We start from the raw sequence: 12,519 nt of genomic DNA, 5'->3' as shown, positions 1-12,519 counted from the left end.
CAAACAAGCAATTATTGCATGGTACACATCTAATTCTTTAATGTCTCTCCAGCCATATATTTACTATGACTGAAGCAACTTTAAAAGTCTAGTGTATCTCATAAAATGATAATAGAATGTCTTACTGTACTTTGTGTTAAATGTTAGAAAATAGCTAAATCATAATTCTGTTTCACTATAACATTGTAAAGGATAGAGGTTAAGTCAGTCATATTTCTTATTAATTTGGATTTAGAAGAATGCAATTATACACTTGTTTTTAAAGGTAGAATACCTCATAGTTTGCATTTCTGCAAAATCAAGATCTGCAGCTTTTTCTCTCTCTATGGTCTCTGTTTTTCTTTTTATATCTGTGGCTTCTGGTTGTGAAAATCCCTCAGTGCTTTTGAAAACCCTAAAGGGATTAAGCTCTGGATGAGCACAAGTAACAGTCACTAGAATAGCATTCAAACAAATCCAAACCCATATCTTAAAGGATCACTTAATCTGGTGGATTTATTGTGTTTGGCGATACAAAATTTGAAAAACCTTCATTGTAAATATGAAGTTACCTTTAACTGACTTGTCTGGCCAAATAAAAGGAGGGTGTGTTTTCCTCTCCGTAAGCAGTGAAAGAGTATGATGAGCGTCTGGTGGTACTGTACTATGAATCAGATTAGTTCACTTATTCAAGAAGTTGACTATCAAATGTTTTTAATGCTATTAATACACCACACCAAACATACACCATATTTTCTTCATTATTTGCAGATAGAAAGTTCAAATGCAGCTAATAGCATGTTTACCAGTCAATGTTTTAATGCTGACATATCAGGATCATTTATTCTCTGGGGCCAAAGGTCACTGACCCTTGTGGCATGTCCATGGGATCATCTATTACTCCTCAGGCTAGTTTTTCTCTTTCACAACTCCTGCTCAGCCGACGATGACTTGTCACTATGAGCCCTGACAGAGATCCAGACATTGCCTCTCATACTTTTAATATCCTTTGTCGTGCTCTGATAGCTCCCTTAATGCATTATAGTGGCAGTGATGAAAGCCCGTATTTGTCTCCCCATCCATTTCCCCCAAAAGGCACAGCCATATGTCAGCGATAACTGCCAGATGTTGATAAGAACTCTTCAGTCTTTCGTGAGGAGACAGCGAGCCTTGTATAATGTTAAAGTGTGTGTCTTTACTTGAATGGCAGTAATTTATGCAGGTATTTTGCGTGTACATCGAATATCTGACTCTCTCTGTCTCAACAGAGCAAGCCTCTTCCTCCACATACCTCCCACTGTGTCCTTGATTTAGACTCCAGTTCTTGTGCAGAAAATAGTCAGTGAATCAGACTTCCTGGTTGTGCCCCCTGCTTTCACCCAGCATCCAGTGGTGTTGTCCTACTACAGAGCTTCTGATCACATAGAGTCTAGATTGTGCGTATAGATGTATACACATAAAAGTATGTTTGGCCTCAAAGATGACCATGTATATAGCCAATACGTACATGAAATATATATACGCACATATATACATGAAGCCTATTAAAATCCATAAAAGTATGAGGGGATATGCAGAAGGTATATTGCAGATGCTACAAGTGCATTGAGCTATGTCTCCTTTTTGTTGCAGTTTTCTTTCAAAGTAAATATATCCATTGGTTTTAATTATCCGTCCTGCACCTTTTGACATGGTACATTTAGTATGAAGTATTACATTGCACATGTTTGTCTCTATGAGTACAGGGGATTGCACATTGGAGGGAGGAAAAATGAGGGGGAGAGATGCCGAAAACTGATTCTGTTCATGCTCCAGTGCTTTCTACAGTATGTGATCTGTCTGCTGTGATATAGGGAGAGTTCCTGTTCTGGCTTATTGACAGTATGTTAGATGGTAAGCTGTGATTATTCCCCAGTAGACAGAGGGAGGAAGGGGAAATCAGCAGTCCTGTCTCCTTTGATCTGTAGACTCTCCCCATTAGCTCAGAGCCTGTGCAGATGAGTCTAACAGATATTTTACAATCGTGTCTTTCAGTAAGTTTAACTTTGCATGTGTTGGGTGTGAGTGCATGCATGCGTGTACAGATATGTAGACGGTATCTAAATGACACAGTATGACGAAACTGACAGGGTGCGAGCAGGGTATTTCCATTACGCTAATTAGACAGCAGGATCAACACAAAGTGAAATGGAAATGTTCCATATGCTGAACTTGCCTTAGAAATAAGCATAGAGGAGTACTATACTATGTATTGCACATACTGCAGATCTTTACATATTGCATCCTTGACCTGGTTGTCTTTGTTTTCACTAGAGCAATTTCTGTTGCTCTTTTCATTTCAGGTTTTAGATTTCCTAGTGTGAAAGTCACACTTCTCCACTGGAGTTATGAGCATATTACGCATACACTCAGCTGCTTTTTCTGTTTAACGCATATAATTTTTTCTCCCACTGGCATTTTTTAAAATTACATCTTGGATTTATTATGTTTTTTCCCCTTCTACGCCCATTTTCTGCCAATCTTCTATCTGTAGTCTCCATAAGATATGTTAGATGAAACAATGCAATGTTATTATTACCACCCACATCTAATATTCAGTGCTCAACAAAATGCAATCTTTCTCACTCATTATGTTAGTAATATATCTATGTGAAGTGATGTGAGTTTTGTAACAGCAGATTTCAAAATGAATTTTATTCACATTGAACATTACTGTGGAATATTATTGTTTCTGGTTTTAATAACTTTTGAAACATCAGCATCTTTACTAGGTTAACCAAACACTGTAACGTTGTATAGTTGAAGTTATTTCATTCACCAATCACAGATTTTCTTTTTTTTTGTAGAATGAAACAAATACAGTACAACCAGGTGATGCTACGTCTGAGAGTCTGCAGCTATGTTAGTGTCTCGGTGAGGCTGTTTTTATGTACACTGAGCTAAATGCTGTGTCATGTATGTCAGCATGCTAACATACTTACAATGCTAATACTAACAGGCTGTTCAGATTTTATGATGCTTAACATATCTTTAGTATCTTTAGTTTAGTTTGTTAGCCTAGCATTCTAGTATTTTCTAATTATAACTGAGGGTGGTGGGAATCTCAGGTGTTTAGTCAAAAACTGAAGTACTGGACAAATTTGAACTGATGATGGTGCTGGCTGAAAAGTGCATCCATGATCACCAAAGTTATTACAGTTAGTCCTGAGGGTGAAAAATCGAAAATGTCAACCTTATGGTGGTGCTGAAGGAAAAGTCAGGTGATTACCAAAGTCACTAGGCTCTAGGGACCATGAATATCTGTTGAATTTAATGAAATCCATCTATCAGTCATTGAGATATTTTGGTCTGAACCAAAGTGGTGAACTGACCAACTAACAGACATGTCATTGCTGTCCCCTTCCACTATAATTGCTAAAAATAAAGTACTAAATCCCATACCTTATATGATTACAGTTTTGACATTCATATCTATAGCTAATGAAACATAATCTGTTCATATCATTGCGTACAATCTTAATAAAAATCAAAATAGATCTTGGAAATCTTTCCATTTCCAAGGGTTTAAAACAGTGTCAACCATAAGATATCTAAATAAAGTGAGCTATTTGTAAGTTTTGCAAGTTATTTATGAGTTTTTGTGAGCCAATGTTAACATTAAATAGATGCATGAAACTTCATTCCTTTACTCACCAAGAGCTGTCTTAAGTGGTGGAAAGCAACGGCAATGGTTTATTTCTAGTTCAATCACTTCTTTTCTCTAACAGAAGTTTGCATGCAAACCAGCTAACCTGGCCTGGAATTCCTTGACACTTTCCGATAGCGACTCACTGAAGCGTCCAGACTGCCCTGAAGAAGTACCACTGCTCAAAGGACATATTCTAACCTCTTTTATTGTAAACACAATGATGGCTGAAGCTTTTGGCAAGCAACTATCAGCACGACCACCGCCTCCTGCAAGGAGCCACATTTGGCGGCAGAGAAAATTTGCAAATAGCTCTATTAAACAGCCATTTTAATATTTGATTATCTGTAGACCAGAATATGCTAAGTCATTTTTAACTGTTAAATGAAAGACTGAACCATCCACAACCCTGTGAAAATGACAAAAAGAAACCCAAAACGTTAAGCATGTACGGTAATTCCTCCCTTTTCAGAAAAGGTAATAGCTTTTTTTACTAAACTAACAACGTATCACTTTCTTAATTTAAACCCTCAAAACAAAGGGTCCTTATCCTTTTCATCACTGCATGCACAGTACATTCACTTTTTGCTCAAGTTTTGGCATAGTTACAATGTTGGCTGTTGGTGTGCATTTCTCAGAACAATTAAAGTGGTGCATTGAGTTGGTGGCCACAGGGTGCCAAGGCTTCCCAGGAATCTGGCTGTCCATCAGACAGCTAGGATGAGTTGCAAAGCTGTTTGTACCACAGATGGCTGATCAGTAGAACTGACTTCCTATTTCTCTCGCCTGGCGCTGTCACCGTGTCTCATCACCATTCCCACTTGAGAGCAAGGGTGTGTTTTCTGTTTTGTGTATATGTGTGTGTGTCTGTTTGGGAGCTCAGGTTAGGATGTGCAGCAGGTAAATGTGAACATGTTTGTATGGTGTTTGACTTGGATTATGTATGAGCGCATGAAATTTTTATGGGGCACTTGAACACAAAGCATCCACATACACAGTTTTGCACAAAGCACAGAGCATGCTTCAGATGTGCTGTAGGAGCTCACTCGTGTGTTCACTGTGTTGGAATATGGAAGGAGAAGCAACACTGAAGCAATAGTAATCTGCATTCCCTTGCTATGTGTGGATTGGACCAGACTGAAACAAACAGACTCAGAGTTTGGCAGCATGCTGGATGGGTTTCAGAGGAAAGTCCATCTGTCTGCTTCTCCTCTTTATAGTGGAATTGCACACAGGAACGCGGTTGTACATACTTGCCAGCAGGGTAGACAGTGACAGAGTTTATTTTATGGTCATAGTGCCATGGAATATCTGTGAAATGACACAATAATTAGAAGTTGCATGTGCTGTAAAACAGAAAACCATTTACAAAAAGGACTTAATGGATCTGGACAATATGCTGATTTGCAGAAAAGTGCAAAACAGCTTTTTTCCCTTCTATTTTTCAAATAAAGATAATAGAAGCATGAAGCCAAAATTAAAGCTAAGCATTTTGTTATCTGACTAACTTTGGAGGGCAGTGTATAATAATGTCTTTAATTCTGTACCATCTCAAGTTCAGCTCGCACGTTTCAGCTACAGTATGTGATGTCCTGATGTTATTTTACCTGTCTCATTCTCCCAGGTTTATCAAGACCTTTTTTACGGCGCTCAAGGCCATTTGGGACCATGAGAGCTACACAATCACCCATCACATTCCTTCTCATTAGCCTGTTTTGTGTCAACCACCTGCAGCAGATCCGCACTATGGACATTTCATCAGGTGAGAATCTCTTCTGTGAAATCTCTCAATAGCAGACCATGGCAACCTTGTAGGTGCAGCAATGCTGTCCTCTTGTGGCTAACAAGTTTAAGACACACAACTCTGAATATCTTGTGTGTTTATTTGTGTTCTTTCTTTAATTTAAAATATTCTTAAAACAGAAACCAGATTAATCCTATTTGTACACCCAGTGTAACCAGAGTGCTGTTTTAATTGTATTCTGCAGTTTCTGAGTTAGCCATATGGGAGTGACGTAACAGTTACACCTTCATCAATATACATTACAGTACACTTCTCCAAATGGTTTTGTGTGTACAAACTGTTTTTTGTGCTCACTTTACTTGCTGGTCTTTGACTAATTATACAAACCACAAATTTCCTTTTACCTTTGGCTGAGTGCAAAGTTTTTATTCCTCTGCCTGCATTAATTAAAAAAATAATAAAATAAAACAGACTGCAGTGTTACAGTAATGTGCATTATGATACAGGGTTGCAGGGTAAACATTCATCTTCAAGAGATCTTAAATGTCTCATTTAATAAGCTGATTAACAGCATACAATTTCACGGCCAACTATGTAACATGCCAATAATATCAAGTCATGCATAGTATATCGCAATGTTATCCCACGTAAAATTGTTATTATTTATTTTGTTTTAGTCTAATCAGGTTTTATTTGGTTTTTAAGTCAAACTTTTTGCCATCTGTACTGACATCCATGTAGTCACTCACAGCCATGGCTTTGTTAGTAGTCTGAAATGTTTAGATTTGCAGATATACAGTGTAAACAATTATTATTTAATTGGACTAAATGACCTTTTATGCTTTGCGGGTGCCTCTGTGGCTTCAGTTAAATGGTGGCACCCTCTAGTGGTGCACTTCAACAGTGTCCATGGCTGTAAGCCTTATCACAGTCTAAGCCCCCGCCAGTGTCTAAAACAAGAGTAAATCACTGGAAAGTGGTGATTCTATAGGCACTCTTCATTATGGCTGGTGCATAATTCAGATTGTAATAATTCAAAAATGATTTGACTATTTGACTCGCTTCAATTGTACAATAAAGTTTATTGGTTGCTCAGCCGAATTTCCATTGGCATTGTACTTTCAGACGTGTTTTGCATTAGATTTAGTTTCTGCTTACACAGAAGAGATCATATTCCTCTTGTGACTAGGACATTAAAGCTTTCATACACTTCACCTTTCTGTGACTTCATGATTAAATTTAATTACACCTCAAAGTGTTGATGCTCTTAAATTATGCTTCCAGAGTAATATTTATTCATCTGCTGGCAAAGGAAATATCTCTTTAAGTTAATCTATTTATAAAACAATCACTAACAAACTTCAGCTTGATGAGTCATCATCCAAAGTGAATTAAGTATTTTTTTTTAACAATGCCAAAAGAAGTTCACTGCTTTGAAACTGCTTTGTTGACAGAAAGAGTAATCACACTCTGGAGCATAATAGAACATATTCAGGCAATTTATATAACTAGTTATGTCATTGTTACTGCAACTATTCTGCAACACTTCAGTATCTTGTGGAATGCTGTATTTCATCCATGTGACATGAAATAAAACGATTGCCTTGCAGGACTAGTGCACTAAAAATGAATAAATAAATCAAAGAATAGCATGGAAAACTGTCTTCTTTTGTCTGAGATTTTGAAAAGATACAGTAAAGTTATAAATCATGCCAGTCATGCAAGAGACAGTATGGGACAATTACTCCACAAGCCAACTGCCTATTATTTGTTTGCATTTCCTGCTTATCAAATATCGAATACTGTTGTGCTCCCTATATTTAATGTTAAACATATGTTTCAGATTAGCAATTTTGTAAAACCTTTAACTACATAACCTGCTCTTGTTGTTCCCATACAAACAGATACAGAGAAACACAGAGAGAACCGAGAGGTCATCGCACAAACGCCTGCATCTGAACAAGACAACAGTCTTGGATACAAAGGTACGGTCCATTTGCCAAATGTGATTTGTGCACATCTTCTTGATAAGAAGCAATCATGTTTAGTAGTAGTGCACTCTGCTGTTACTACTGCAGTGTGTATTAACAGTCAAAAGTGCACCTCCATGTCAAAGAATATACTTGAATGTTATCTAGAGTAGAATATGTTGTTTAGGCTCCTGGTGTTTTTCTTCTTTTGTCATTGATCAAAATGAAAGATCTGTTTTATCAAATGTATTGTGTTCTATTTCTAAGCTGTCTAGTCTTGTCTGGGTTTTATCTTGTATGTATGTTTTTCTAAAGAAATCTCCTAAGTAAGCCTCGACAAAGCCAACAGTCAGTAAAGTGGTGCTTTAGGTTGTGCTGGTTCTGTATTTGTCCTTTGAAAGCTACAATGTTGAATCCAATTTCCCACAAAGAGGACTATGTTTCCTTTTGCTGACAAAGACTCTAATACCACTTAATGCCAGTTCAGCAGCTGTAGACCTCAAGTACCACGTCCAAAGCCAACACACTTCACTGCCCCTCTCCCTTTGCTTTGACATTTTATGGTAAGGGCTCTGACATGGGATGTACTGAGATAGAACAAAGCAAAACGTTTAAGAGCTCCTCTCTCCCTGTAGCTTTTATGGTTGGAAGATTACAAAATCCAACTTATGTGCTGAACAGTCTCTCTGACACCTGGAGCACATTTAAGTTAACCCAAAGAAGAAACTAAGATGCAAAAATAATGATCTTTTTTGGCCTTTTATCTTCAGTGGTTGAAAGTTTGATTCTTTATCTCTCTGTTTCGTCTTTGAGAATAAGAAGCCTTTATTTTTTCCATGTGTAAAGTCTTCGTGTCCCAGCAGAAAACAAAAGATGACAGTGAGATATTGAAAAGTTGAAAGCATGTCCAAGTCTTAACAGCTAATAAGACCATCCAAGTGGCTGCCAGTCTGCCAATTTGGAGGGATATGGAGACACGAGCAGAGACATGGCTGTTGCATCAGCCTTTTCCACTGTGTCGAGGATGGTGAATGTGAAGGCTGACTCTCGCTTTTGCTTTAACACTTTGTATGACCCTGGGCAACTGTAGTGATGTGCAGTGAGAGGCACTGACAAATAGGCAAAGATATCAACAAGTGGGGAGAAATGATGGACCCAAAGAGCTGTCACTAATAATAGGAAATGGGGAGAGTGGAGAAACAGCATGGAAAATGAAAGCTAGAATGGAGGAAATGGTGTAGTGAGAGGAGCTGCTAATGGCAATGTATTACATACACACCTATCCATTAATACATCCACAGTTCATACAGTCCATTTTGCTGATATTTTGATATCAGGTACAGACAGATAATTTCAATGAGGATGATTTGAAAGCTGTCTGTAGCCAAGGCCAAGTTTGTTGCTCTGTGGATATTCCAAATTATTTATTCCTTCATAAATATTTTTTGGGATTTGTGCTTTTTGGATTTATTTTCTACCCTGGCTCAGAACCAACTGGAGAAATTCTTTTGAGTGGGGGGAAAAAAAAAAAAAGGTCCTCAGTGCCTGGCGCCGTCTCCTTGAAATCCTTGCCATTTTATGCGTTGTGTTGCCATGAAGACGTGTGTGTCTTTGTGTCTGTTTTTCACCATCTGTTCCTGGAAATATTGGTGTTGGAGATGCTTTGGATTGTGACCAATTGTGAAACACATGACAGAATTGACAAACCATGTATTTAACCATGTGCACTGCACCTGTTGTTATGTTGAGGCCACATTTGCATACAATGCACTGGTGAACCCTTTCCTCTTGTTATTTGTACTTTAGCCTTTATGTGATGGTAGCCAGCTTATACCTATTAATTCTACGATATAAGACTAATTATGCAGTTATTATATGACCAGGACCATATTGACCATATTGCCAGAGAGCCATATAGTGGGGGTAATATTTACTTGGGACACTGAATAAGAGGGGAAATGGCAAGAGGCACAACTGTACATATATTTCAATGCCATTGTGTTGTTGCAAACATGATGAATAGGCTATGGGAACTGGAGATAAAAAGACTAAAATGTAAGAAGATGAAGAGAGGAGAAGGGAATGTGTTCTTGAATGAAAACAAGCAGAGTGCATATTTTAACAAGGCAGTAATGTGCTTGTGATGAGACTGTAATTTCTCATATTTTTACTTGTTGTTTACAAACTGTGATGGCTCTGCTTAGAGAGCTGAATGCATTCAGCAGAGCCACCAGTGGTCCACCATGGCCAATTAAAGGATTTGAGGTGAGAGGGCAGGGAGAGCTGAGTAAGTAAACTTTGTTCACTCTAAATGTGACTCAAAAGACCAGAAGCATTGCAATTTTTTCCTGCGGCGTGTGAGTGAGCCGAAGAGTTTGAATTTGTTTAAGTACATAATTACTGTCTCTTTTCCTCTGTTGCTTATTTTGGTTGGACATGTGAAGGGATTTTCAAGTGAATGCTTTTTATTGTAGAAATTATGCATATACTAAACTTGCCCTTCTTTTGTAGTATCATGCAACCTGCCTGCTTATCCTGGGTTTGGTGATCTGTGGAGTGGGCAGAAATAGATTGTAGTTGTAAAATCTGTAATGTATTTCAAAACAAAAAGGAAAAAAAAAAAACACAAAGATTTTACTATTCATAACTATTGAATAACTATTCATAACAGCAGTGGTTATGTTGCTCAAGACATAGGAGATTACATGAACAGACCAAACTGCTAAAGAGAAATCAGCAATCCAAAATGAAAAACACAGCCTTATATTATATTAAACAATGATCATTCCTCATTACAGTTGCCTTTGCAGCAGACTGTGCTGCAGCCCTGCAGCCAGCAGAGGGAGTGCTGACCTCCTCAGACAACAAAAGACATTTCTGAGGTTCTGTCACTGATAGAACTATTAACTATTAACTTGAAAGTAGATTTATATTTCTCAGTTCACAATATATCTAATTTAAGAAGAATATCACTGAAAGTATGTGATTATTACTTAAACATGTTTGATATTAAGACATAATATGTTAGGTCATTCGTTTCTAATACACTTAAAATGTCATCTAATTTCCCAGTGGTGTGTTGAGAGGTCACAGGGAGAAAACCTAATCGATTTTTGTCATGGAAAGAAGAAGCACAGAGCTGCTGCTGTGGCGGATAAAGGCACGTTACTGGCTCATTACAGTAATTTTTTTCCCCCTATATGTGCTGCTTGAGCTGGTCCCTTAAGGTTTTAATAAGGACACACTGAAAGTGCCCCTCTGTCTTGATAGGAGGATAAAAATAGTATAAAGCATTTATCAAGGTCATATTATATTCACTTTCAACAGTGAATATTAAATATTAAGTACATTTTTGGTGGAGGAATCTGCAAATCAAGGCTCTTCTCAATATATCTGATAATGATGGACACCTTAAAGTGTTTAATTGGCGTAGCCAGTTGGATTCATAGTCATTCAGACATACATTTATGGGACTGGATATTGTGACATTGTGATTGTTGTCTGCGATATTTAATCTATTAGACCTCTAACATTCAGTAGTTTGCAGTGATTTTGATGTTTTTTCTAACATTTATTAGGCTGCTGTAGCCTAGTTTTTTCATAAGGGACGAGCTTAATGCAAAAGCTAGTAGAGCCTCGCGTTGTGAATGTATCCTTGTGCGGTTAAATGGTGCCTGACTCGCAGGAATCTCCTCTGCACAGCAGAAAAGCCTCTGACTGGGTAGGAAAACCAAAGCAGCGCTGAGCGCAGAGACGCACGGCGCCTCATCCAACCAGCGCCAGTCCCACTAAACCGGGTCAAAAGGGGGGAAAACTACACATTTAAACCATTAAAGTGTGTGCAACTGGACGCTTCTACTCTTTTGGATCCTTGCTTTCTGTTCAGCATCGGAAAGGCTTCTCCTGAAGTGGAACTAAGCGTATCTGATGACCAATGAATTCCGCGAAGTTATCAGCATTTGGAAGTGAGGAGTTCGATAGGAGTGGAGAAAATCCAAGTGGCGTTGAGTGGATTACTACTTCTCGAGTAACCCGCAACGATGCCTCCGACTGATGTGAACTTTGGTTCAAATAGAAAATTCGCTCTCTGAGGAGCAGTTCTGAACATTATTATCTGTAATATTGCGGAGTTCAAGAACTCTCCTCGAACCTGATCCCACCATCATCGGCTCTGCAGTAGAAGTTGCGATTTAGATGAAACAGACAACAAACAAAGCGCATTCTAACTGGATTTACACCGTTTCCAGCTGCTCTTGAATGATGCCTGCCTGTTTGACGGCAATTTACTGTCTACTGGCATTTCTACAGATTTGTTCAGGTATGAGTTGTTTATTACCAAAAGATCTCTTCTTATGTTTTGCTGGGTGAAAATGTTCTCAATAATGTGCATGGGTATATATAGAAAGTGTAATTTATATAGCGTTGCGGGAACAGAGAGAATATTCCCAAGTTTGATCTGTCATAGAGCCCTGCGGGTATTTCGGTCACCTTTTCCCTGTGTAGCCAGCAGGATCAGTATGTGGCTCCTGGCCCATGCTGCTTTCCTGCCTGCTCGCCCAAAGTGACCCATCTATCTATAATTGCTACAGTCCAGTGTAACAAAGTCTTTTATATAGCGTTTATCACACCAGTGGAAATTAATTAGTACAATAAGTGTCTGAATGGGGCAAATAGAGAGAGTAGGGTTCATGTTAGAGCATGTTGTTTTATGCGTTTGATAAAATCAGTTGCTTTAGTGGGTACATACATCACATGAGTTCCAGGTTAATGAGGAGCAGAGAGACTTCATTTGGACAGTCCCTTTGCACCAGTCAGACCATTGAGGGTGCGTTATTTTTAGCTGATACGAATAAGACTCCATACACTGACAATATTGGTATTCTGCAAAGTATAAAGTAATAAATTCACACTGTCAAGGCTGAAAAATTAAAGTTATTTGTACGATGTGACTTCATTTTTGGATGTGCCAACTCCACAACACAAACCAGTACTTTCATTTGGCAGGACAATGCACATTAATCAACATTCCTGTAGATGTGCCAGTGTTCTAATTTTCAACTTCAGTCCTTTGTTAATATTCTGAAACCTATGAAGTGATGGTTGAAAATTACAGATAAAAAAACAAGATGCTGTAAAAACAG

General features: G+C 38.2%; 1 protein-coding gene across 3 annotated transcripts in view; it reads left to right on the top strand.

The window, feature by feature from the left end:
- The window catches only part of LOC108893730 (roundabout homolog 1), a 95,526-nt gene that overhangs the window by 10,290 nt on the left and 72,717 nt on the right, over nt 1-12,519 (top strand). Inside the window, exons 6-8 of one of the 3 annotated variants that reach the window (XM_051078456.1) lie at nt 2,826-2,892; nt 5,289-5,426; nt 7,313-7,393. In XM_051078456.1, the coding sequence (XP_050934413.1) occupies nt 5,333-5,426; nt 7,313-7,393 (175 nt within the window). In that variant the 5' untranslated portion in view covers nt 2,826-2,892; nt 5,289-5,332. Of the gene's footprint in view, nt 1-2,825; nt 2,893-5,288; nt 5,427-7,312; nt 7,394-11,094; nt 11,697-12,519 lie in introns of those variants that run through there. The other 2 variants (XM_051078457.1, XM_051078458.1) reach the window with 2 other exon arrangements.

The sequence above is a fragment of the Lates calcarifer genome, linkage group LG20, assembly GCF_001640805.2.
Source record: "Lates calcarifer isolate ASB-BC8 linkage group LG20, TLL_Latcal_v3, whole genome shotgun sequence".
Lineage (NCBI taxonomy): Eukaryota > Metazoa > Chordata > Actinopteri > Centropomidae > Lates > Lates calcarifer.
Note: the sequence above shows the minus strand (reverse complement) of the source record. Positions and strands in the feature narration are given on the sequence as shown.